This window comes from Anas acuta, chromosome 3, assembly GCF_963932015.1.
Source record: "Anas acuta chromosome 3, bAnaAcu1.1, whole genome shotgun sequence".
NCBI classification, from domain to species: Eukaryota; Metazoa; Chordata; class Aves; order Anseriformes; family Anatidae; genus Anas; species Anas acuta.
The window spans coordinates 63471250-63496665 of NC_088981.1; the positions used below are offsets into that span (position 1 = coordinate 63471250).

At 48.4% G+C, this 25416-nt stretch overlaps 1 protein-coding gene and 1 non-coding gene across 3 annotated transcripts; one reads left to right on the top strand and one right to left on the bottom strand.

Moving 5' to 3' along the window:
* Window positions 1–2014: 2014 nt before the first annotated feature.
* TRNAE-CUC (transfer RNA glutamic acid (anticodon CUC)) lies at window positions 2015–2086 on the top strand. Its single transcript has one exon. It is a non-coding gene; the product is annotated as a tRNA-Glu (tRNA).
* Window positions 2087–13045: 10959 nt separating this feature from the next.
* On the bottom strand, window positions 13046–24656 carry HEY2 (hes related family bHLH transcription factor with YRPW motif 2). 2 transcript variants are annotated; one of them, XM_068677530.1, is made up of 5 exons: window positions 23452–24656; window positions 22502–22580; window positions 22312–22395; window positions 19739–19820; window positions 13046–15236 (listed from the first exon to the last, which is right to left on the bottom strand). In XM_068677530.1, the coding sequence occupies exons 1-5, from the start codon at window positions 23913–23915 to the stop codon at window positions 14557–14559; spliced, it is 1389 nt and encodes a 462-aa protein (XP_068533631.1). In that variant the 5' UTR covers window positions 23916–24656; the 3' UTR covers window positions 13046–14556. The 2 variants fall into 2 exon arrangements, with proteins under 2 accessions (XP_068533631.1, XP_068533632.1); XM_068677531.1 differs by lacking the exon at window positions 22312–22395.
* Window positions 24657–25416: the final 760 nt, after the last annotated feature.

Here is a 25416-nt window from a genome sequence, read left to right on the forward strand (position 1 = left end):
GCCAGAGGAGAGGCACAAGCTTTTGTCAGTGCACATGACTTGCACGGAAAAGAAAGCTTTCTCTAAAAATAACCACGTACCCTGTGACTCTCCATGTTATTTTCCTGGTGGTCATGGGGTCTGTCCCCTCACCACTACAGCCTGGGTTCACACCCTGGAAAAGATTTCTTATTTCGGTGAAGCTTCTCTTGTACATACATTCGAGTTTTCAGTAATGTTACAGCTGCAATCAAGGATTCTTTCACTGGTAAATAGAAATTTCATCATGTTATTGCACATTCATGTGGACCTACCCTAGTTTTAAAGTGTCTGCCCTGAGTGCTGTTAGCGTCATAGCCACTCTGTAGCTCTGAATCCCATACCCCTCCAAAAGCCTCTTTTGGGGTGAAGGTAAGTGCTCAGGGTGGAGGAGACTGTGCTGCTAACAGACACCGTGGAGCTGGTTAAGCACACAAATGCATTCAAACCAGCTCGGTTCCTGTGGTTCAGAACTACCTTAATATTTAGTTGGTGCTCCTGGCAGGCTCTGGGATCAAAATACTCACTGTGTTTACAATGGCACATTTACCCTTGGCTCACACTGGCGTGAAACCAGGTCCCACATGGTCTTTCTCTTCAACAAGGGGCACTGGTGACCTGCTGGGACCAGGGACTTTATCACCTTGCCACGTCTCTGTCTTTGTATATATTTCAGGCCACAGTGGCACCTCGGTCTCTGCCTCCAGCACTCCTCAGCATTGTCCCCTCAAGGATGAAAATGCCTTGGTCTTACCAAAGAAGCTGCTATCAACATATGCACGTGAACTGCAGTTCTTGCAGTGTGTGAGGTAACTGCCTCTGTCCAACAGGGCCTAATCCTACCGTTACGGTTTTATAAGTTACTTACATCATTGCATTCTAAAATCAATCAGGTTGGACAAAAGCAAGCTCCATCTCAATCCAAATGCACACCGTGTTCAAGCCTGCTAACTGAGAGAGGTTTGGTTTGGGCTGAAACGAACCATCTGGGACTCGGTAAGGCAGAAACCAAACACCCCAAGCCCCTGAGCACACCCCAAGGACACGGGAGTCCTCCACGTTTGCTTTCTGACTCTGAGACTGTTGGAGATAAGCTAAGGCATATTTGCAGAATCCACAAGCGTAAAGTCTGAAGCTTATCTCTCTTAATGTGGGAAAGGTTTCTTGTATAACGAATTTCAGAGGCAGAGGGTTTGAGAACTAGCGATTTGCTCATACAGAGCAAACCCTCTCGTATTATGGACACGGCTTGCGTAGAGGAAACTACTTGTTATTATAGCTTATAGCTCTGCGTTGCTTATGAAATCACCACTCCTGAGGGAGAAGCAGATGCAGTCTGCACCTGTGGCCGAGTTTTCATTCATCTCATGGAAACATTACCAAAACCAGAGGAGTCACCCGTTCTTATCTATCACATCGGGGTGTCCTGAAATAGCACAGAGGACAGCACATCTCCTTTCTCCCCAGGCCCAGATTTGTGGCCCAGGGCACTCTGCTGATGAGGCCTTCCCTCGTCTTTTTGGGAGGGGCACGAGTAGGCAACACAAAGTAAGGGAACACGAACAGTGATGCGCTTTGCACAAGGTATGCTGAAGCCTTTTTATTTTTATTGTTAAACATATTTTTAACAAATACTCTTGTGACGCTTTCCCCTAGACAGAGGAGGAGAAAGAGAAGGAAGAAGAGGAGGAGGAAGAGGAGGAGGAGGAGGCCCGGCCCACGGCTCCCTCCTCCCTCAAACGCTGCCTGGGGGGGGAACGGGGCCCCCCCACAGCGCCCTGGGGCCGCCGCCATCCCGCCCCGCCCCGCCCCGCCCCGCCGAGCGCCCTCCCCGCACCCCCTCCCGCGGGGCGCAGTGGAACGTCCCTGCCTTGTGCACAGCGGCCGCCGGGCCTTGGTACGGTCCAGAAAGGGGGGAACAGGGGAGATCTTAGCAAGGCAGGCGTGGTCTTATGAGTAAGGTCTTAGTAAAGGAGTTGAAAACTACTCGCAGAGCTCCCTGGTGGTCTAGTGGTTAGGATTCGGCGCTCTCACCGCCGCGGCCCGGGTTCGATTCCCGGTCAGGGAAGAGATGTTTTTCAATGTCATGTTATTCATTCTCAAAGTTCTCCATATACCTTTACTTTTGCTTTCACAGTTCAAGGAACATCTAGTCCTGCCTTCACAAAAATGTCTCTGCGATACTATACGATATTCCCACATGCAGAGTTTCTAGTACCCAATGGGCAGTGCTGTTGGCCAGCACGCACAAATACAGTATTTTCCTTTATTTTTGCCTGCTCTGGCACCTAAGGGTGCTCCCGCACCCACACAGGCGAGTGGTCACTTGGTGCCATCATGGGCTGTGGCAGTGGGGACCCAGCTGAAACATGGGGCGCTGTCCCCGCCATGCACAGGCCTTGTGTTTTGGAGGAGCTTTGTCCCCTGCTCCTCTGCTGGCCATGCCTCTCCCTGCTGCCTCATGCCTGAAGAACAGGCGTGCAGGGTAAAAAAGGGGCAGGACCTTTTTGGTTGTGGTGGGGCAGTGCCTGTCGCAGGTAAGAGTGCCTGTCACAGCCCAGAGAGGCTGTGGAGCCACCCTCCTCGGAGATCAGGCTGCCTGGACATGGTCCTGGGCACCCTGCTCTGGGTGTCCCTTCTTGGCAGGGGGTTGGACAAGACGGCCTCCAGAGGGCCCTTCCAACCTCAGCCATTCATCAACACATTCATCAATAGTTAAGCACTGGGACTGAAGGATATAAGCTAAGGAATTATATCATCCCCATGACTGGAGGCTGTTAAGAGCATGCTCTGTGAGCACCTCATCAAGGGTCTTTCACAGGCTCAGTGGGTCTCCTGAGGCCCCAGTTTTATTATTTCATCTTGGACTTTCCTCTATAAATAGCAGTTTACTTGAATTGCTCTGTGATATCCATGTGGGAGCTCTTATTCTTCTCCCTCTTTCTTTGGTCTCAGTGAAATGTGTTACCAAGCTGGTGGAAGAAGTTGCTGTTTTCTGTTTCAGAAAATTATAGGCCACTTTAGAAGCAGGTAAAGTGAATTTAAGGTAATGACTGTCTTCCAGAAAAGGTAAGGCATGGTTTTACAGAGTAATTACAAAAAAAATCATTCATTTGCTTTTACCTCAGTTTTTGTAGTGGTGTGTTTGAATGCGCTTAGCAGCGTGAGCCCTGCTTTAAAGTAATTTGAGAAAGGTTAATCATATGCAAGATTTTAGACACTTGGAAAAAATCACCAAAATAGCTCTTGCAGACAAAGAAAGAGTACAGTTTCCAGTGTTTTACTATAAATGGAAACATAACTTTTCCAAAGCCTTTTCAGTCCAGTGCCAGACCTGAAACTTGCCACTGAATGTCAGAGGATGAACATCCACCTTGCAACAAGTGGAAACCAGTCCTCTTTCTGGTTTCCTAATGCTTCGGGTTTGAATTGAAAAGACTCCAAGATAAGTGTTCATCTCCATCACGGGCCAAACTGTTGTGGTGGTAAAATCATAAATTTTTAAGATTTGAGAGGTCTGGCCAAGAAGTTTGCCCTAACTAAGAGAATATTCCTTTCAGCTGAGGGCTGGAAGCCTGTGATCATTTCCAGGCCCCACTTCTAAGATGAGCTAGCACTGGCTGTGCCACTCCAACAGGCTCCTTCCTCCAAGAGCTGTCTCGCCACACGCCACACCACCACATCTTCACTGCTTCATCCCATCATAACTACTCCTAGGGATGAGTGCTTGGCCTTGCTAACATTGGAACAGTTGTTTTTCATCATCTTTTATTTTCTTTCTGTCTGTTTTTTTTTTTTTTTTTTTTTTTTTTTTTTTTTTTCCCTGAAGAAGAATGTAGATCAGATCTATGTAATCCCTGAGTAGAGAATAGGGGAGTAGAGTGGGGAGATTCTGCCTGGGTGTGATCTCACTATGGTCATAGTTCATAAAGCTTCTGTCTGATCTGTCTTAAATTGCACTTGCATTATTACACACGTGGATTATTGATATTCTTTGATACTTGCGTTATTACACACTTGAATTAATGATATTCTTTGACACAGTTATGGGGGTTTTAAGATTGTCTCCCTGTTTCATGTGCTTCAGATTAACATGATAGAGAGAAGGAGAGGGATACTCGTTTTAAGAGATGGAAGAAGAATCTTTCTTATGTTCTTTGTTGCTGTTTTTCTAAATAACAGGTAATTCATGACACTGGAATGCAGAATTCCCAGAGAAAGTGGACTCTTTTGCAGAGGGCAGACAGTGCAATGAAAGACACATTACAGAAGCAACCTGGCACGTATCTGCAGAGGCTAACAAATTGGTGTTTCAAAATACAAGATCAATACGTGTTTTTGTTGTTGTTGTTTTATTATTATTTGAAATGTCACATTCTCAAAGTGTAGCTGAATTTGCTCCCAACTGTGATACATTCTGAGATACTGGATCTCAAGTATTTTAGCTTTCACTTATTTTCTTCCTCAAAAGCTTGACCAATTACTTTCTATCTTGCAGCAAAGGTCACTGGCACTACACGACAGTAGAAATAAGGAAGATAAGGAGAACAATACCTTAAGTATAGATCATTTTAACCAGCAGCTGAGTATCTAGTTAAGACTCTCACTTCTTAGTTTTTATATCTTATTAGAAAATTCGGAAAATAGGAGTTTTCAGATCCAGACTTGATCTTTTATCTCTGACATTAACTTTTCTTTTTGCCTACCTATTTTAAGTTATAGCACTATATTAATTCAGCTTAAGTTTTTTCAATCTTACATTAAATATTTTGCCTGTGTTGAGCATATAACTTCGCACAACTGACTATTTAGAAAATGAAAGGTCCCAGTTTTTTTCTAAAGGCGTGTTTTCTACTTGTCCTCATATTGCACTTTTGTTTGAAGGATACATGGTCATATACTTATTGGGTTTATTCTGTTCCCATGACATTCAGATAGCAACTTATCCCCCTTTTTTTTTTTAGTGTGGAAATAAATGATGAAGTAAAACGTCACGCTGCGCTCTTAAGGGAAAACGATCCTCTGCTTATTGATAAAAACCTCCTTTTAATATGCCACGAGGTGGCACCCTAGTCGCATGTCTTCCACGTCTCCCACCCAGCCTCCCAACACAGCTGCAGTTCAGATTTCAAACAATTTCATAAGTTAACAATACACCCATTCAATCGTAGTAAGCTGCGAGGTAATGAAGGCTTTGTATCTGCTGATAAAGCAACTTCATGTGCAGGTGAAGCTGTCATTAAGTGAAATCCTAAGCAACACAGTCCTCTTCCAGGTTCTTTCCATCGCGTCTTTCTACGTGGAGATTTGGAACAGAAGGGTGTGCAGAAAGTCTGTGCCAAGGCAGGGGAGGGAACCAGCATTTCTGCATCCTGGGTCGGTGAGCATCGTGATCAGCTGCCTGGGGAGATGAGGAGGGTCTGGGTCTGGTTCGGTTCCTTCTGCACTGATCCACCAGTCCAGGAGCTGGCTGTGCTGTGACACGAGTGCTGTTGTCACCATGGCAGTCAACGGACACAAACAAGGCAAAGTGCTTATTAGATAAGCTGCTGGAGATGGAAGGAAGAGAAAAACAGAAAAACACAAAAGATATTGTCAGGCACACAACCTCTTCTCCAGACTTTTTTTTTTTTTTTCCCTCACAACATAATTTCTGTAATATACTACTGGCTTGCAAGTGTAAATCTCTCTCCTAGATACAGATCTGATATGTAACACCTCCTGGTCAGTAAGATTAACTAAAAAAGCATAGCAGTCTCATTTCAAATACTACTATGATTGTCACTGCAGAACTACAGTTGGAAAACCTACTCTGAATCATAACTTAAAAGAAATGGTTTTATCCAAAAGAAGGTGTCTTATTTAAGGTGATGTTAATGAAAGTCCAATGCAGATTTAATTACCGCAGGCAGCTCTAGATAATGCTATCCAAGGGCCATTTTCCAAGAAGTGTTTTCACAGGAGCAATTGCCATGTCCTATTAAGAAGTGCTCTGATCATGAAATTATGAAAGCTCTGACCCTTTTAAATGCCTGAACTTTTTCAGTTGCTCACTGAAAATCTGCTTTCTAGACCTGTTTTATGACTGCCTTGTGGCTACAGTCAATCATTACCTTCTGCTTTTCCATGCTTTGTTTCCCATGTGGTCTTTTGATTAATCACAGTTTAGTAAACTGTATTGACAACGTATTGTGCTGAGCCTAATCTTTGTCTAGCTGGCAGGAAAACAGAGCTGGGAGGTGCCAGCTTCCCCCGAAAGCTGGAAAATAATAACAGGCTATAAATTGATATTGCAACACATGCTCTGCCCTGCGCTGCTGCCTGCTGCGTGGGACAGGGGATAGCAGTGACCCAGGCGAGGCCGGCAGGGCTGGCGGAGCGTGGCCACGGCAGGGAGCCTTCTGCAGCTCCGCCACCGAGAGGCCAAACGCCCAGGCTGGCCCCGCATCCTGCGCAAGGGATTTTTTGTCAGAGACTACAACTCCGCGTTGCAGAAACTGTGTGAGTTGTACTGCATAAGCTGCGGTTCTGCACAAGTGGTCTGGAAAAATAAATGAAAGAAATGGGGATGAGTTTCCTTCTGTTCAGAGAAGAGACTGCCTGGCAAAGAGCAGGGTGAAGTTTTGCATAAACTTCCATTTGCTTGTCCTGTGCCCCAAGCTGGGCAGAAAGTCCCAGCTCCCAGTTTGTTTGGACAAGGGTCTTGGCTCAATGGAAGTGGAGCATCCTGCTGCATCCTGCCAGGTGGTTTCCATGCCCCCAGCCATACCACGTGCATCTCCTGGTAAGGAAGCGGGCTGAGGCTGAGCGTGAAGCACGTGTGCTGATAACAAGCTCATACCACCGTCAGTCCTCCGCCTGCTGTGAGGTCGCAGAGTGCCTGCATGCATGCAAACCCCAGCTTGGAAGGGCTGACGTGTGGGCACCCCACCGTGACCTGCCCAAGGTCGTGTTTTGAAGAGCAAAGCATGGATGGAGCTGCTGGTGGCTTCAGCTGTGCACACTGGCTGTTTTCTTGGTGGCTGCAGGCAGGTGTGGGTAGTCTGCACTTTTGAAAACCAGGTATCTTAACTTCCTTAGCACCTACAGTCTAACACAGTTTGCTGATCTTGCTTTAAGACTGAAAAATAATAATAATAAATCAATGGTTAAAAAAAAATTAATAAATTCTGCTTCTCTTCTGGTCTTGTGATTTCAAGGAGATTTTTCTTCCATGTCATCCCTTGTATCATCAGAAATTTGCCTCCCTCACAAGCAGCTTGGCTCTAGGACAGCTATGGTCTTCTGTTAACAGGAGGCTCGCAGTGAGACACAGAAACTCCAGTTAGGGGTGCTGACGCTATGAACATGGGTTTGAAGGAAATCTCTTTGCTGGAGTCTGACATCTAATTTGACAAGATCAAGGACAAGAAACTAAATAACATTATCCCTACTGTACCGCAGGGCAGCCAGGAAGCAGACAAACAGTTGCATTTCTGACATGTTTAAACATTCAAAAGGAGCTTGGAACCTAAATATTTTTGCAAATTAGACAAATGAGAATGCATCCTCTAAAGTTTTGGTCCTGCAAGGGCTTAAAAGCACAACTAACTTTATTTATATGAATAGTCCCGTTGAAGTGGAATAGTTCCTCTGAGTGGGGCTACTTACGTCCTAATTTCCTCTGCAGGATCAGTCCTTAAGTGCGTATTGGTTCTGAATATCAGACTGCTTTTGAAAAGCATCAGGGGCCCCCCTCAGCTAAAAAAGTCATGCACATCTGTGGTAGCTGAAGTTGTCTCTGTGAAACACCCAGATTTTCTTCCTTTAAAGGGTTATGTACAGAAAAAAGGGGAGGAATTTATTTCTCTCTCTCTCTCTTTTTTTTTTTTTCTTCCCTCCCATTGCAACCACAGACACAGAAATACCCCACTGCAAAAGCTGGGCATATGGGGAACCAGGTTTTACATATTTATATTGAATTATTACTTCTCCATTGTTTCGTTGGTGGCTACCGCTATTGGGCATCCTTGGATTTTGACGGTCACATCAAAGGAGCTGCTCTGGCGTGAGAACCGGTCAAAGTGAGCCAGATAATTCATGGATTTATTACTGAGGTCGGTTCCCATGATTGTCAGTGGGCAGCAGGCACGGCTGTGTCGTAATCCTCATTCTCTCGGTAAAGCACATAGTGCCTTAAAAAGGTTTAATGATCCAATAGTGATTTACTAATGGGAATCTTTCTTGTGGGTTTAGCGGGCCTTGGAGGAGGACAGGGCAGCACATAAAGGTCATTTTTCAGCGGTATCATTTGGCAGAAATGTGTGTATTTATTTCATTTTCAGATTCCAGTTTAGAGCATTTTCAGAGTCCTGTTTCAAGCAGTTTTATCTGCTAACTGCACAGGGCAATGAGCTGAAGGGGGAAAATTGCAGCTGAGCAGGTGTCAGACTCCTCGTAACACGGGGAGGCAAGGAGGCAGGCACTGAGGATGGCAGATCCTGGCTGAGTATCGAGGTAATTAATAAAAAGCACACACTCCAGCCTTTGAGATCAGTGGAGTAAAAGTGAGTAGAGACCTGGGGCAGCCCCGTGAAGCTGCCGCTGTGCTGAAGGTGCTTGCCTCCAGCTATTTGTTAGAAGGCTGGTTGGCAGGGCCATTTTACTGCTGTTTCACCCCATTTGCCTTTCCTTTTTGTTGGGAGGGAAGGGAGGGGGCTGTCCTGTGGGACAGCTGCCCAGAAAGGAGTCAGGGGAGGGTGAGAAGGAGAGGAAAGGATTTTGCTTTGCCCAGCTGAAGGCGATGCTCCCTGTGCAGACGAAGAGCCGCTGGCCTGGCTGCTGCTGCTCTGCATGGTGCCTCTGCAGAACAACAAAACCAAGCAAACCCAAACAAAATACACTCCCTCCTCCCTCACCAAAATACCTCCAAAAGAGGGAGATGGTGTGGGGAGAGGAACGATGTTGTTTTATTTTAAGGCTTGTGTATTAAACCCAAGTGTTGTGCTGGGAAGTGTCATTAAAAACTATTTGAACTATCCGCACACAATAGATGTCATCTTGTTAAGCCAGTTGCAAAAGCGTACCTTGAATGCGTAACTCTTTGTTTTAAAATCCCTGAGGGAGAGTCCTTCTCCTAAAGCAAAATAAAATTACTTGGCTCTCCAGTATAGTAAAAAAAAAAAAAAAAAAAAAAAAAAAAAAAAAAAGAGAGAGAAAAAGAAAACAGTATTCAGAGTTAAATCAAAACTGAGAAAAAAGAAAAAAGCGTAGGGTGTTCAGTAATTGTAACCCTGCCTCCTGAGGTTTATGGATTGCCTTGTAGTCATTTATTAGATTTTCACATACCACACAGTAATACAGAATGCTATTTATGGGTATTCTTTGCAGGTAAAACACTTTTCTTTACACTTACCAGTGACTTACTGCTTCCTGGAGCAGGGTGCTGATTTAATAGAAGGAGGTCTTGTAGTGTAATTTGTATGAAGACGTGGGCAGGGTTAGAAATTTCCAAACTGCTGATGATCGCAACCACAATTTCAGTGTTGCATCAAGGTATTTTTTCTGTCCTGGAGACTTTCCTTTGTAGAAGAGAGAAATGCTGAATATGGACTACGTGGAAAGCAGAATGAAACAGCCCAAAAGGACTTTCCTGTAGAATAGGTATCAGCACTGTTCAGATAAGCACAGTCTAAAGCATTTAGTGTTGCTTAAATTCAGTATTGGCAGCTGTAGCTGTAAAAGGAGCCTGCCTCTCCAGAGCTTCAAACTCATTTAAGCAGGCACATTTCCTTTTATTTCCCACATTCATTTCCTTTTCCTTCTGATTTTGATCTTCTAGGGTTCCACACTACTTTGTGTTGCCCAGCATTGCACTGCCAGCATGAATGCAGAAAAACATCCCTTTAAAAGAAATCGTGTTGAGATCACCTAGTAATCAGCGCCACCGCTGCAGCCAGAGCACTAGGAGAAGTTCAGAAGTTTGCTCTGAATGAGCTCATTGCAGGCGTTGACTGGTCTTACTTCTACAAGATCAGCAACCTCATGTTATCATCAAATGGTTTTGATAAGCTGTTATATCTTCAGTAGGCAATGAGGCAGCTAAATCTTTGGAAAAAAACAGATTGCATTTGAAAATACTGTTAAGATTCAAATCCCATCTCTTCACAGGTGATGCAAGATACAAAAGGAGAATTTGGAGCCTGGCATATTCAATTAGTGCTGCTCGAGCAGCCAGGGGCTTCCCAGGCATCTGCCTGGGGCTGCCGGAGGTGATGGGACATGAGGGAGACCCGTGGCTTCCAGTGTGCAGAATGAAAGCCCTTTTCTTGAAGTTGGACAAAGTACCTGTAGCTATTACAGTAAGTTACCTGTAAATTACATCCTCATTTGTGTAATCTCAGGCTATCTGTGCCTACAGAAGTGGATGACTGAGGACACTGGTGACCACAGAGCTGGTTGGTAACTGTCCGCTTTAAACTTCAGTAGTAATTTCTGATGTAGTATCTCCTGATGAAAAGATGCACATGACCTTTTGCTGTTATGAGGAAGAAATTTCTCATTTACAGTACCTTTAAGAATTTGCCAGTATGTCCTGAGCTTTGGTCAATGCCCTTTACTGATCTCATGACAGCCTGACAGAGGGAGGGCCCATCTTTCAGAGCAGCTGCGAACAAGCATTTTGAAGGATGCCACCAAGGAGGCAGCAGCACGACCCCTGGCTGCTGCTCGGGCAGATGTAGTCACAGCCAGGATACGATTATTCTGCTCTGAAGACACATGCTCGGCCCTCAGCCACAGCAGCCAGTTTTTCTTCTGTGGCAACACCTAATGCAGGTTTTCCTCCACTTGCAATTAGAGCAGAGGGACGGCAGGCAGCATCTCCTCTCCAGGGTAATAATTTTCTCCTGGTGCCATGTGACGTAGTGAGCCCCAGCGCTACGGCACCCAAAGTGCCTTTTATTTGTGGTGCTGAGGGCTAAGGTTTCCAGGCTCCTAATGCTGAGTGACAGAATTGTTTTTTAGCTTTTTCCTCTTAAGAAAAACATCCCAGGAAATTGCATAACCTCCTTTGATCCTCTTGATAACTGAAATTTAAGGTTGCAAACCCACACATGGAAAATTTAGTCAAAGCCAGATATACTGTGGAGTAAGCAGTCTCATTGGCTTTCTTGTGCCATGTGCTGTGACCTAGCCTTATATTATATAAATTACAGGTTCTCTTTCTCCTTCTCCAGGTCCATTCTTCAGCTGAACACAGAACAAAGATAGAAAAGGGCTGAAGTAAGCATGTGTGCACAACCTCATGTTGTACCTTTTGGAGCTCACTTACATGTATACCAAGTGGCCAGCTTTCCCTTGCTCTGTTTTATCACTCACATGGAGTCCTTCAGCTCTGACCTGTTAGAACAGCTACAGCCCCAATCATCTGAAGCTATTACCCTCTGGTGTCTTTCCAAGAGCACGTGTATAATATGCTTCTTCTCCACTGATTTCTCACTTGGGAAATCTTCATCCACCGTTACAGGAGTGATGTCCCCAACAGGGGCTCAGAACTAAATGGGCGTGAAGGCTGAGCTCCTGCGTTGCCTAGTGCTGGTCCTTTTGGATGAATCGGATTAAAAAAAAAAAAAAAAAAAAAAAAAAAAAGGACATCAGCAACTCAGTGTACAAGAACACAAGAACTTGGCCTGGATAAATGGAGTGAGAACAGGATAGCCCCAGATAAAAAGGCTGCACAAGTCCACCTGTGATGCCTCATATCAAAATGCTAAAAAACCAAACCAAACCAAACCAAAACACTTTCATCTGATCAGTCTCAGAAATACTTTCCAAACTACCTTTCTTCAGAACGAGGCAATATGTTGCATTTGGGGCAACAAATTGTAATGATTTGGGGCACACCAAATGGATTGAAGCTTTTAGCTGGAACCAAGTCAGTGACTGCCCATTTTTTCTGTAGTATGAAGCAGGGGAGACCTCCTACCAGGCTCTTAGAGAGCAGGTTAATAGTTAACAGCTTAAAGTCAAGTAGGGTTGCAATCTGCTCTTTTTCATGTAAATAAAGCCCACTTTTTATCTACTTGCCAGTTCATTAATGTGATCTTTCTTTTTGAAGCTGCTCATAGAGAAAAAGAATAACTCAACTGGATGCTGCTCAACATGCCAGTAGAGCCACATAGCATTTATGTCCCCAAACAAAAAATGTAAAATTCCCCCAGAAACAGCAAAACTTCATGTAAGTTTTCATCAGCCGTGATTTATGGCACTGGGGTGGAGACCCCTTCCTCCCCATCTTTTGTCTGTTTTCTCCACAGGGCAGGCAAATCAAAGCTCCTCCTTGCCCAAGCACTGGAGACCAGTTTATGCAGGCGGGGATCAGCTACATATTTAATATTTGGGAGACAGGGATGATGGGGGAGAGGCTGAGGCTGCATTTTGGCAACAGATGATGTCTATGGCAGGCTGTAGGATTGTCACCCCATTTCTGCGCCTCAGTCTTGTCACCTGTTGTGTGGGTGTAATACACCTTTTAGTAGTGCTTATCCTTATGGCCAGAGCTTTACACACCTTCTACTGATGTTCTTTGCAGACCTAAAATGAAACAAAAGCTCTTGTCTCAGGGAGAACTGGTAAATTAGAAGACCTGGACAGGGGGTAAAAACTGCCCTCTCTCATCTAGATGATAAAGGATGTCATTGTGTTAAAATTTTCCCCTTCTGAACACAGGCCTTTAGTGAGGATCTGAATGAAAGCTGGATCTAGAAACCTCAATGCTTTGAGGAGCTCTCCAGGATGGACAGATGTGTCCGTTTCATTAAGTGCCCCACCAGTGCAGAACCAGTTTACAAGCCTAAAAATCAATGCTGTTTTACTGACTGTTTGTTTGTTTGTTTGTTTGTTTTTCTGCCTATTTCAAAACATCCCGTAAGAGATGGGCTTTCTGAATGAGAGAGGAGCAGGAGAGGGGGGAGGAGCTGACAGACGCGTTTCGAGCAATAGAGTTCACGAGTATTCCTGAAGAGCAAACAAAATCTGCAACAAATCATCCATAAAACGCAGTCAAAAAGGACTTCGTTTAATTAGTGATATGTAAAGACTTTTGCATAGAAAAAAAGGTTAACAAAGTAATGCATAAAAGACCGACTAGGTACAGTATTTTTAAAACAAATATTTTAAAGTATATTTTGCATAATGTTTAACATTCTCAATGCTTACTGCTTTCTCCACACAGCAGAGAAATCAAGTGCATAATAATACATGCTGTGTTTTATTTTTACTTTTTTTTTTTTACATAAAATCTCTAGTTTTTGACTCGATGTATTAAAATACTTAGGTTATTTTAAGTCACTGTAATAAAAAATGAAAGCAAAACATTTTATGCAGCACTAGTTGTCTGGGTATTGACAAAATAATTTACTGCCATCCCCTTTAATACATTCATTTTGGTTTGGAATCAAACCCACATTACAATGTTGGCATGTTAATAGCCAATTTAAGAATTGTCCCTACCGTAACTTCATTCATACCCAGAGCGATCGTTATCCCAGAAGTTGATAGTGAAAAGAAGAGGGATCTTGCACAGAGTCGGCTGACAGTAAATGTCCCACTGCAGCTAAATAAGTTAATTTCAACTCTCACAGCACCGAGTCTCTCGCATTGACATGAGCCGGCCATATGGAAGTGTGCACGCTGTAAGTAGGTGGTTACTCCTGGGTGCATGACAGACGCGCTGTTTGTGCAGATATGAGCTAGCACCGTATTTAAGCCATAAAAAAGGGTGCCTCAAGGCTCACAGGCAGTGCTGAAACGTTCATTAATCCGAGCACTGATAAGATAATCGCTCTTACCGACGCTATGCTAGATGTCACAATTTGGCAAGTCTGTACAAAGGAAGGAGACTAAGCAAGCGAAAACCAGGCCTGTCAGACTGAACGTTCTTTCCTGGCAGTCTTTGGGCTAAGCGAACCTGGCTGCTAAAAGAGCACACTCCTTCCTGGAAAGATACCAACGTCCTGAAGCCGCACGCAGGACTCTCCCTCTCTCCCAGACCATTCCCATACCTGTGCAATGTTATTTGTTTTAGCAGAACACACATATATATATATATATAAAATTTTCTTTTTATTATCATTTAAATGTCAGGCACTTAGGAAAGCTGAACTCGTTTTCGAGCCCCAGGAGACCTGATAGGTACGATCCCTCGCCTCTCCGCCAAACACGGAGGCATAGCCGCAGGATTATTCTTAGTCCTAGTGCCTACACATCTCCCAGGAAACATCCGCGTGCCGAGGCAGTTGTGACGTTTCCGAAAACCGCTGCCTCGAGGTGCCCTCGGCGAGACCCTCCGGGAGGAGCGGGGTGCCCCACGTCCCCTCCGGCACCTGCGGCAACAGCAGCACCGCTGCCATGCCCCGGGGTGATGGCATCCCCTCTGCCCTCAGCGAGGACAGGCCACCGCAGGAGCCTCACAAGTGTGCACGTGTGCACGCACGCGTGTGCATGTGTGTGTGTGCGCAGGGAGAGGAGGGAGCAGGCTGTGGAAAGGAGAGGGGGCGCTTAAAAGGCTCCCACCTCCGTCCCCCAGGGCCGGTAGGGCTTGCTGCTCCCCGCACTGCCAGCCTGCTGGGGGCTGGCAGAGGCCGATACGGCCAACGGCGGGGTGATGGCCGTAGCTGCTGCCACGGCGGCGGCGGCTGCGCTCGGGGGCAGCATGGGGAAGGCGCCGGTGAAGGAGAGGGGGAAGCTCTGGGCAGCAGCGGTGGCAGCAGCAGCGGCGGCGTGAACGGTGGCTGAGAGGGAGAGGAGAGAGGTAGAGAGTGGGGGGACGCAGGGAGCCACGCTGCCCGCGGAGGGGACCCTGAGGGCGGCGTCGGCATGGGCGAAGGTGGCGGTGAGCAGCGCAGAGCCGTGGGGAGGCACGTCCGAGGAGAGTCTGCACGGGGCGGCCTCGGGGGCGTGGAGTCCATTGGGCTGCAGCAGGGCGGCCGGGAGGTGGTGGAAGGCGGCTGCCCAGTGGTGGGGGTGCAGGGGGTGGTGGTGGTGGGCCATGGAGGAGGTCATGGCGGCGGCTTCCCTCTGCGAGGCGCAGGTGCTGAGGTGGGACACCAGCCTGACGCGCAGCGGGTCGGAGGTGTCGAGGCCTTCCACGGACGTCAGGTACCTGGCGACTTCGGTCAAGCACTCCCGGAAGCCGATACTCATGAAATCCATGGCTAGGGAGTGAGCATCGAAATAACCTGCAAGGGGAGGGCAAAAGACGCGCTGAGTGCCAAGCCGAGCTCCCAGCCAACATCGGGCGGCACGCCTAACCTCCCTCAGCCCCTGGGCTTGCCACTTAACGGGTTAAGGTCAGCCAGGAGAAAAGTGTGTTCTCCGGTCTGTAAATGATTTGTGTGACCATTCCTGTAATGCAATAGGCTATGGCTTGTTTTTTTTTTTTTTTTTTTTTTTTTGCATTCTGTATAAATGGAAAGAATTAAGACCATAAGTACTCGTGGCTCTTGAGAAGATACACGATGCCCCTCCTGCAATACCTCAGGAAGCCTCTGCAGTGTGGTGCTGACCCCGCGTGTGAGTGAGGGAGACGTTTCTACGCACAAAGACAATCAGACAGCTCGTGAGCACTGTGCTGCCTTTTCTTCCCTACACCCACATTCACATCAACGCTCTTGAGCTATTTCTTGATGTTGTGAGATACTTGTGACTGCTGCTGGGGTCCCATCTACTTCACAGAGTCATTAGGACAATGTGGCATACGGTGTTATTTAACTACAAACTAAAAACATCTTGTCATGACTCTGCACACACACAATAAAAAGCTTTACTGAGAAAACGTTTTATGTAATGCCATTGCTAATTTGGAGATGGAAGACTGACGGTCATATGGCCCATGAGGCATTTCAGCAAACAGCAACTGGAGCTCCACAAGCTTGGGACAAAAAGCGTTTGAAAAAAAAATGTTTTATTAAATGCACATGAGAAGATACTCCCTTTCTAAAGGGTTTAGTATCAAATCCAGTGGTTAAGCTGCACCCCTTCAACTACAGAAAACAATTCCGCTTCAGTTTAAAGTTATTCTCCTTGGGAAAATAAAATCCTATCCACTCTCAAGCTACCATGGTGTTTTTTTCCTCTTGCTTTCAGTGAAACTTTTTAGGTATATGTGACTGTGATGTGTGTTAGTATAGAAAGATCAAATGCCCTTATTACGGAGGACGCTGGCAGCAATACCTCGCACACTCTGGCATGAAATAATCTATGTATTTCTGAAAAATTCAAGCCACTTAGATGGCTGCTTTCACTTTTGCCAACTTTCAGGCTAGAGAAAAGCCTTTCTGTGGCTGTACATCCGCATCGTAGAACAAACGCAGGCACATTTACAGATGTCAGCCCTAATCCCCAGCCTTCTATACACCACCAAATTTCAGCGGTGCTTTTGACTCAGGCTACTTTGTCCACCTGACGCTGTACAAGACCCCAGAAAAACCCTTGCCAACTAGCAGATTGGTGAGTACAACAGGTTGGGGATTTTTGTCAGGACACAGACTCCTCTGTCACAACCATTCTGAAAACACAGCGATTTCAGTGCACTTCTGACAAAAAAAAAACAGGCAGGCAGGCAGTGAGTGAGCTAGTGGGTGCCTGCCTGGTGGCCAGCAGCTTGGCTTGGGGACTGCCTCCGCGCCACAGGCCCCAAGGCCTCCCTCCCTCCCTCCCTCCCTCTGGACTGCAGACATGAGGGACGTGGCTGTCCCCAGCTCCCCCCAAGCCTGAGCTGGCTCTGTGATGAGCCCTGGCCATGCCAGCTCCTTGTCAGTCTCCTACGAGGTGGCCAAGACATGGGAACGGGAGTACACCAGCCAAGTGACTCGGCACTCCCAGCCCATGCGGGGATGGGGCTCCAGGCACTCAAGTGACGGGGCAGAGCCGTGCACCCGTCCTGCACAGCCGCCAACGGCTCCGACCCAGGTGTCAGTCACCTGAGCTCAATTTGCACTGAAGCTGCAATAAAACGACACCAAGGTCCCAGCCAGCTACTTGCTGTTGGCTAATTGCTCTTCCCCTTTGCTTGCTTGTGCTGTCAGCAAAAAGCGCTGGCCCTGGGCCAAGCAACAACTCGACACGACCACGAGACCATCGCCTGCACCTGCGTCAAAACACACCGAGTCCACGCAGGGCTGCAGGAGCAGCAGCTCCCTGCCTGACACCCTGCCTCCCTCCCTGCCTGCTGCAGAGGCTCCAAAAAGCCGAGGCCACATCAGCCTTTCTGCTGCCGTGCCCACCTCAGATTTAGCATGCTGAGCAGCTGCCAGCACCACCCAGCCTCGGGCATCCTCAGTTTGTGTGCCAGGAAGAGGAGAACAGGCTGTCCCCAGCTCTCAACTCAGGGCAGCGTAAGGGTACCGGCACCCATTTCTCCCCCCCCCCCCCCGATAACAGCTTTTGTCCATAGACAAAATGATGGAACTCATGTTTTTTTCTGATCCAAGGAAGTTTCTGGCTCAGAAGATGAGTTATGAAGTGGGAATAGCTACACTTGCAAATTAAACAAATGTCAGCCTTAAAAAACACCCTAAGAAATTGTATTTAAAGCTGTTACTTAGGGTGCAAAGTAAAACATTAAGCGAGCAGGAAACATAGGCTTAAACTTTGCCCGGTACTAACTTGCAGACCTCTTTTCTTAAAGTTTGTTAATCTGCGCAGTGAGATTACCCTTATCTCTGGGTCAGAAGGAGAAGATAAAGCCGCAGCATTTGTGAAACAGCTAAGTGTTAGACCAACATGCCACCCACTATGGGCCCTGGGGCAGCAAGGAAGGCTCCGCCAGGCTTCAAAGGCGGCTTTGGTTGCCCACGGGTGGCAGTGGGCTTAAGCGGGCACCTCTCCCTGCACCCTGACAGCCCTCACTCTCTGCCTGACAGCTCCCATCCCCAGCACCTCCACCCCTGACATATTATCTGGGCCACCCGACCTGAGCCGGTTATAAAACAACCGCCCACACTGCTTGCTTTGGGTGGGGAGGCAGCGAAGGAGGGCTCCCGTTAAATCCCATGGGGTTCACCTCCTGGCCCTACCGCTGTCGGTACAGATTCTGGAGGGGGGAAACTGCTGCAGCTTTTACGAGGAATGGTGCAGCATGATGCACAGCTCAGGCTGCAATAGCCGGGCTCCGTGTTGCACGGGGAGGATGCAACGCAGCAACAACCACCGCCCTCGGCATATGAGCCTTGCTTGCTCTGGGCACCAAATGAGACGGACCTTGTGGAGCAGCAGCGTGCAATCATGTAATTAAAGGCTGCACCACCACGTCGGCACACGAGACGATCTGGATTCAAATTGCATAAGCACGATAAATTCTGGTGTTTCGTAACTTTCAAGAGCGTCACTTTGCCAACTAAATAGTGGCCTTTAGAGGACATTTTTCCCTGCATGCAGTGACATAAAATGAACATTTTTGTTAGGGTTTATTTTGCACATTTGCCTAGAATATGTGTCTGTTATATGAAGGGCAATAAAATCCCTTTCACCTCTAACAGAATGTGCTATCCTTAAATTTTAAGCTTAGATGAACTCCTAACAAAAGTCTCTTAACACCTAGAAAATACACATATCAGCTCGGTGTTAATTTTTAACAAATAACAGAACACCAGCCTCCAACAGGCTTTCCTGTAGGAAACCATTTGTTGTCATGCACGTGCTGACTTTAAGTCGAATCCTGTAATCACTGCAAGAAGGTACAGAGAGATGCAGTTACCCAATCCCGTGCTAAAAAAAATTTAGTTTAATTAAAAAGAAAAAAATAAAAGGAGAAAGTAGAAGCGGTAGCCTGTTTTGTAGCCGGTACCTACACGGCACAATGGGTCAATGAAAAATTGTCTGGTTTGCATCACAGCAGTTTGAACCATAACCACGACTAATGGCACGTGAGACGGTGCTTGCAGAAGGCAAGCAAGTTTTCTGCTCCCAGTAACTTCCAAAATCACGACTCCGGAGAGTACCTCGTGGGTGGCTGAAATCGCTTGGCCTCCAGCCTCGGGACTGTCAGCTTGCACAAGCGAGGCGTGCTCGGCTCACGGCAGCCGGCTGATCGAACGGGTCAGCCAGTGCGGCCCCTGCGTCACGCCAGCCCTGGCTGAGGAGGAACTACCCAGACCTCTGACAAACAAATAGAGCACGTAAATAGGAGCGCAGATAGCACCGCTATCAGTCTGCCCGCCGGCCCCTCTGATACCTAGAGCTGCGTATCCCGAGGCTGGATTTTGTTCTGGGGGATGAGGCTGTCTAACCTCGCATTTTACAAGTCTCTCCAGAACAAAGCAAATGCACCAACAATAACGAAAGCTCCTCTCCATCCACTTCCTTTGGTATAGCTGCTGTATAATGAGCCTTAACATTGGTTTTGCGCTCCACAATTGTTGCCACAAACCTCCTGTTTATGTTTGGTGTTTGTGTATTTGTTTTGTCTCCCTGTGCAGATTTCAGTGCTCTTTGGAAACCCCAAACAAATCTCTGACTGGGCTGCCTGTGAATGAAGCCTTTACTCCCACAGTGTTATGAAAGCAAACACAAGCCCAGGGTCAAGTGCTTCTTTTGTCCCAGTAGTTCTTTCCCACGAGTTCAATCCTGCCATTAGCATTGATTTCCACTCCTTTAATCTGGAAACGCCTATCACAGCTCGTCAAAGCGCTTTTTGCTGAGATTTCCCCAAGTATCAGAAAAGAAACTGTCCTCTCCTTACCTTTACCTCCGGTCGCCTGAAGCATCTTCAGATGATCCACTGTCATTTGCAGTATTTCCGCTTTTTCTAATTTGGCAGATCCCTTTGAGATAAGAGACTCGTGTAAATAAAGGCTTATGAGCACTACAAACTTGAATTTGATATACTTTCCACTGCGCTCAGCCTTACGGTTTCAATTTCCCCTATCACTAGGACATTCTCAGCTTAATTCTTTCATGAGCATCTGCATCCCAGACATGGTCTGAGGACTAATGCTGTCTCCTGCCTAGCAATACAACCATCAGCAGCAGCACAACTTGGCTTAATTGAGGCTACAGCTCAGTGTAACTGGCCTTGAAGCTGGTGCAGAGGTAACATCTTCATGAAACGAGAGCAGCACGCTAGTTCCAGCATGTTCTCTTTAACCAAACAACCCCCAAAAATGAATGGAAACCCATCAGAACAGGTCTGCAGAGTTAGTGATGAGGACCCTGCTGCAGCATTTTTTTTTTCTGCTTTTACCAGTAGGTGTCCCTGTGGACACACACCGAAAAGTATCCCTCTTCCTTAATAGCCTATTAATTTTTGACATGTCATTTGGCTGCTGGATATTCTATTCTCATTCTCTACTGAAAAAAGAAACAATCACACAGCCCACGGCTTTTAAAGTTATTGAGAGGCCTCATTTGCGGGGACATGAAGCTGAGTGCCATGAAAAAGAAAGAGCTCAGCTCCTCTGTCAGTGGAGCTTTCCTGTTACTGGGGATGGCTCTCACTGCTATGGGTGCTGGAAAAGTCTAAGACGCAAACCCAAAGGTAGTGATAATACATTAATCTACCAAATAAATAAATAAATACATTTCCCTGGAATATCTGGAGCATGACCCTGCAGCATGGGCAGGGAGCTCGGCCACGGGGCTCGCAGCGGGTCGGGAGCCGGGCGGGAGGCAGGCAGAGAGGGCAGGCGGAAGCGAAGCAGCCCCCGCTCGGACACTTCAGTGAGCTGAATGTCAAGGAGCTGACAAAGGGCCGATGACTTTGTCCTTGGCATATCGCAGAGGAATGGCAGGGGTTTCTGAACAAAAAGCGTTGCATGCTTATTTCTACCCCCATCCATTTTTATTTATTTATTTTTTTTAAGATTCTCTTCCTGCTTTCGGCATTTCCTTATAAAATTTCGGTGCCCTGGTGAATTTTTGACCAGAATTCTGCATTTTACATGCGGCTACATCCTGTGCTTTTCTCAGACTTCATCTTTTCCATAGACACAGTACAAGCCGTCTCAGTGAGAGTGACTAATAGCTAAAAACTGCATGTTGCTGGGTAATTTCCAAAGGCTCTGTAGGACTTGTTTTATAATGTTTGTGGTTTTCAAGAAGTAAACAATAAAATGGGACAAACAACTGTTGTCTCTTGCCCCTGTTTATCTAGCTGGAAATGCCTCTGTCGCTCCATTTTGCCAGAGCCTACAGAAGGGCTCGGCTACCACTGCAAGTTATTAAAAACATATTGCAGGTGACACAAGGGATGCTCTCGCTATCATTGCAATACTCCAAATTTCTTTCTAGCTGTCTTTTGTTCTTGTAAGAAGAGATGTAACAGGCCTCGTACAGGGGGGTGCTAGCTACTCCAGAAATTCAGCGCCTCACGGGCCTGGTCTCAAAGTTTACTTTCTGTTTTTTATCTTTGATTACGAGGAAGTCAGCCTCGTTATTCTCAGCTGGTGCCTCTCGCTCAGGCTCAGTGTCACTTGCACAGATCCACAGATCTGATATAATCCATAAAACGGGAACAATGTTAAATACTAAACCAAGACCCCCCCAGAATAAAAAAAATCAAGATATGGAAAAGTAACTAAATAATTTAATTTGAATGGCAGAAGCAAAGTTCACTTTTTGCAGCACTGATTGTATTCTAAACTTTTGGCCTGCAACTTCACAACCTAGGAGCTGAACCCAAGTTCACCGAAGTCAGCTGCATCCTTCCAGCCGTCCCATTGAACACTTTCTCACCAAAAATCCTTGCAAATACCGCTGACTTCCCCTGCTCACACTGCCTGGGCCTGGTCCTAAGGCACTGGTTTTAACCAGCCATTTTAAAACCTGAATCATCCAAACAGCCTGTTCGCTTCTTGGGAAACCAGACCCATTAGTTTGCCACTGAAATTGCAGATTAAAAATGAAGGCTCCCTAGCGAAGGGACAAAGGAGACTAAAGATTTATAAGGAAAGCTAATCAACATACAGGTTTGGAGGGCTTGCTTGTTGTTGTTGTTGTTGTTGTGTGTTTTTGTTTTTTTTTCTTTTACTATGAAGTAAAGTGCATTTTTAACAAAACCACTACTGGAATTCATCGAAAGAACAGAGGCAACACGAACACTGTTACCCTTAAGGGAAAAAAAGCCAAAGAATGGAAATGTTTTTCAGCTTTATGATGAATTATGTTCCTAATAGTTTCGCCACAACAAAGCATTTTATTGAAATGCCTGCTTTGTGCCAGATCAGGACACATACAATATTATTTTAATGAGCTTTACAAGAGAACTAACATTGCCAGATGAGATACAGAATAAAAAAAAAAAAAAAAAGGGCTTACTTGTTTTTCAAAAGCAGTTGGCACAAGCCGCCTCAGCTCAGATAAACTGTTATTTATACGATCACGGCGCCTTTTCTCTATAATCTAGTCCCAAAAACAAAACACATTAAGTTTATAAATACGTTGAAGGGCAAAATCTCACAGCACACATGCAAATTGTCACACGGGAAAAGAATGAAGCAAAACATACCCCTCTTCTTTTCTTTCGGGCCATGATCTGAGACGTTGTTGTTGGGGAGTTCGATCGGATCACAGAACTATTGCTTTGCCTGCAGGACAAGAAAAGCATGTCAGGTGCTGCACGGCTTGCCACCGCTCTTTGGAGATACTTTTGGTCACCGCATTAAGCATTCCCAGTCCCCTCTCTGCTGTTTTAAATGCTGGGAGGAGAGGCTTTGCACCACACGGTGCTGTTGCAGAAAGAGACATTGCAGTTTTGCTTGCTCCACTGCCAGAACCTCCGCTGGAAATAAAGTCCCTGTCTGAAGACAGCTCGCTGTCCAGCTCAGCCCACTTCGTCTTCACTGTATATAGCCATGCCTATAAAATACAGTCTGGAGAACCGAGTCCAAAGGAAAACACGGGTATTATCCGCCCGTGCTGGCAGCAGTAGGTGCATGCAATGTCACGGCTCCCCCCGGCCAGCCAGGTTTTGTCGCTCCCGTCCATCACCTCCATGTCCATGGGTGCCCGCGCAGGAAGCCGGGATCCCTGCCCACGTCCGCGGCTGGCCCAGCACTAGGAGCAGGATGCAAAACCCGCTTTTAAAACTGCACTGCCCACAAGTATGGAAAGGTTTTTCCTTCTCCACGAGGGAGCAACAAGCGCGGTGGCCGTCTGGCTGTCATTCACCCCCCGATGCGGACAAGACGGCACCGGTGGGGTGCCTCCGAGGTGGCCACAGCAACCCCAGCCCCAAGCAGCTCCCCCCCGGCCCCATGGCAGCGAGCACCCCGGCCCCGGCCACCTCGGGCTCGCCTTATTTCCAGCCTCGGACCCCAAGCTCCCGGCTGCAGGGCAGCGGGATGGGGGGCTCGGGGGCGGCCCCGACGGGGCGGCCCCGCGTTGAGCCCATCGGGGGGGCTCAGCCCCTTGCCCCCCGGGCACAGCAGCCTCCCCCCCGGGGTGGGGAGCACTCACCCGGAGTAGTTGTTCTCGCTCCCCACGTCTATAGTCTCGTCCATGTCGCTGTCTGAGGTAGTTTCCTCGCAAGGTCGCTTCATGGCGGGCAGGGGACGCAGCTCGGAGCCGGGCCGGGGGCAGAGATAAATAAATCCGGGAGCTTCGGACCGTGGAGGGGGGGGATTGGGGGGGGGGGAGGAAGAACGGCTCCGGCTCGGCTCGGCACGGCTCGGCACGGCTCCGCACCGCCAGCAGAGCAAACCCTCTGTGAGGCGCTTTCCCACGCCGCGGCACAGCCTCAAGCCCGACGGCCCGCCCCCGGCGAGGCCCGCCCCGTCGGGGGGCACGGGGACGAAGGGAGGGGGCCGCCCACCGGGGGGGCGAGGGCACGGCGGGGACCGGACCCCGGCCCCGGAGGGCGGGGGGCTCGGGGAGAGGTAAGGCGGGGATGGGGCGCGGGGGAGATGGGGTTGGGGGGGCATTTTCCCAATGGCATTCGGGGGATCCGGCCCGCCCCGTCCTGCGAAGCCCCCCCCGGGCACCTGGAGGGGGGAGCCGAGCCTGGGAACAATCCTGCTAGGAGCGGGCCGGGGGATGCTCGGCTCGCCGGAGGATCCACAGCTACCGGCTTTTATCCTGCTTCGCTCTGGGATTTATTTTCTTTCCCCCCTGTTTGTTTGCCTTGCGTTTTCTTAAGCCCGGCTCCCTGACAGAGCCCGCTCGGGGCGCCCTGTGCCCCGCTGCCTCCCTCCCGGACCCCCCCGCGCCTTCCCCGGGCCCTTCACAGCCTGCCCGGGAGCCTCGTCCCGGAGCGGGGGAGCCGGGGGTGACCCGGGAGGGAGCGGGGGGACGGGGGGCGAGGCGGCGCCGGGCTGAGGCTGGGGCTGAGATTGGAGCTGGGGCTGGGGCTGAGGCTGCCCGGCCCCGGAGAGGGCGAGCACCTGACGGAGGGCGACGGAAACTGGAAGGCAGCTCGTGTTCGGCCTCCGCTGGAGCCGGCGAGGCCGTGTTCCCGGCCGGCTCCCCCCGCTGGAGGTACAGGTGGCTGGGGTGGCTTGCGGGCGGCGAGGGGCGATGCTGAAGGAGGAGGCAGGGCCGGCTCTGCCGTGCCCTCCTGCCCTCCGTGCATGCGGTTGCGTTTTGGTGGCACGCCGGCTGTTTTGGTGTTTCGTGCGGGTGTCGCTGCTCTGGAAGGAGCAGGGGATTTCGTGCCCCGTCGCCCTGCGGGACATCCTGGTGGTGCTCGCAGTCCCCGAGAGCCCCGCCGCTGCTACACACAGCCCGCAGGACGGGCAGGGGCAGCTCCCGGGGACGCAGGGCACAGCCCCGCATTGGTCCCTTTTGATGGTATCTGGCCAAAAAAAACCACCCCAAAACCCAAGGGCAAACCAAAGCAGAAGAGGATGGGGACCTTTGGGGAGGAAAAGTCCTGCTCCAGCAGGAGCAGCCTGCGGCGTGCGGCTCCGACTTGCAGCACAGCCCGGGAGCAGCCTCAGCGTGTACCGGCCGCCGGCAGCTCTCCGGGATGAAACAAATCAATAAAAACGTAAATACCAAAAATTGCCTGCTTTTTCTGCTCCTAAAGGCTCGGGGGGCCTGCGAGGGCCGGGACGGCGGCTGGGGAAAAGGGCTGAGGCCGGCGGGGGACGGGACAATCTTGAATCCCCCCAAAATATTGCGGCCACCCCGAGCTCTCGGGGTTTTACACGGGAATCTTGAACGTGCCGCTAGATCTGTAATTTCTGCTCGCCCTGGAAGTAGCTCCCTGCTGCCTTACGATTTTTTATTTTTTCTTCCCCCCCGGGGCACAAGTCTCCCGTGCCTGTGTCTTACAGAAACCTGAGCTCTCCTGTGTTTACTTCCCCAGGCAGGGCTTATGTCAGCCTTGGTTGTCGTGGATCCGGCCGCTAAATCCTCCTGACAACCTTGCTGAAATCCCTCCTCCGGGAAACTCCTGATGTTAACAGGCAACTACTATTTCCA

What these genes read in the sequence shown, in the direction of transcription:
- HEY2 (XM_068677530.1), bottom strand. Translation starts at nt 23,915, where the DNA reads ATGCCCCCCCAACCCCATCTCCCCCGCGCCCCATCCCCGCCTTACCTC. An exon ending in CCCGAAAGAAAAGAAGAGGG is followed by an intron (nt 22,396 to 22,501) that starts GTATGTTTTGCT and finishes TTTTGGGACTAG; the next exon opens with ATTATAGAGAAAAGGCGCCG. An exon ending in CAACTGCTTTTGAAAAACAA is followed by an intron (nt 19,821 to 22,311) that starts GTAAGCCCTTTT and finishes CTTATCTCAAAG; the next exon opens with GGATCTGCCAAATTAGAAAA.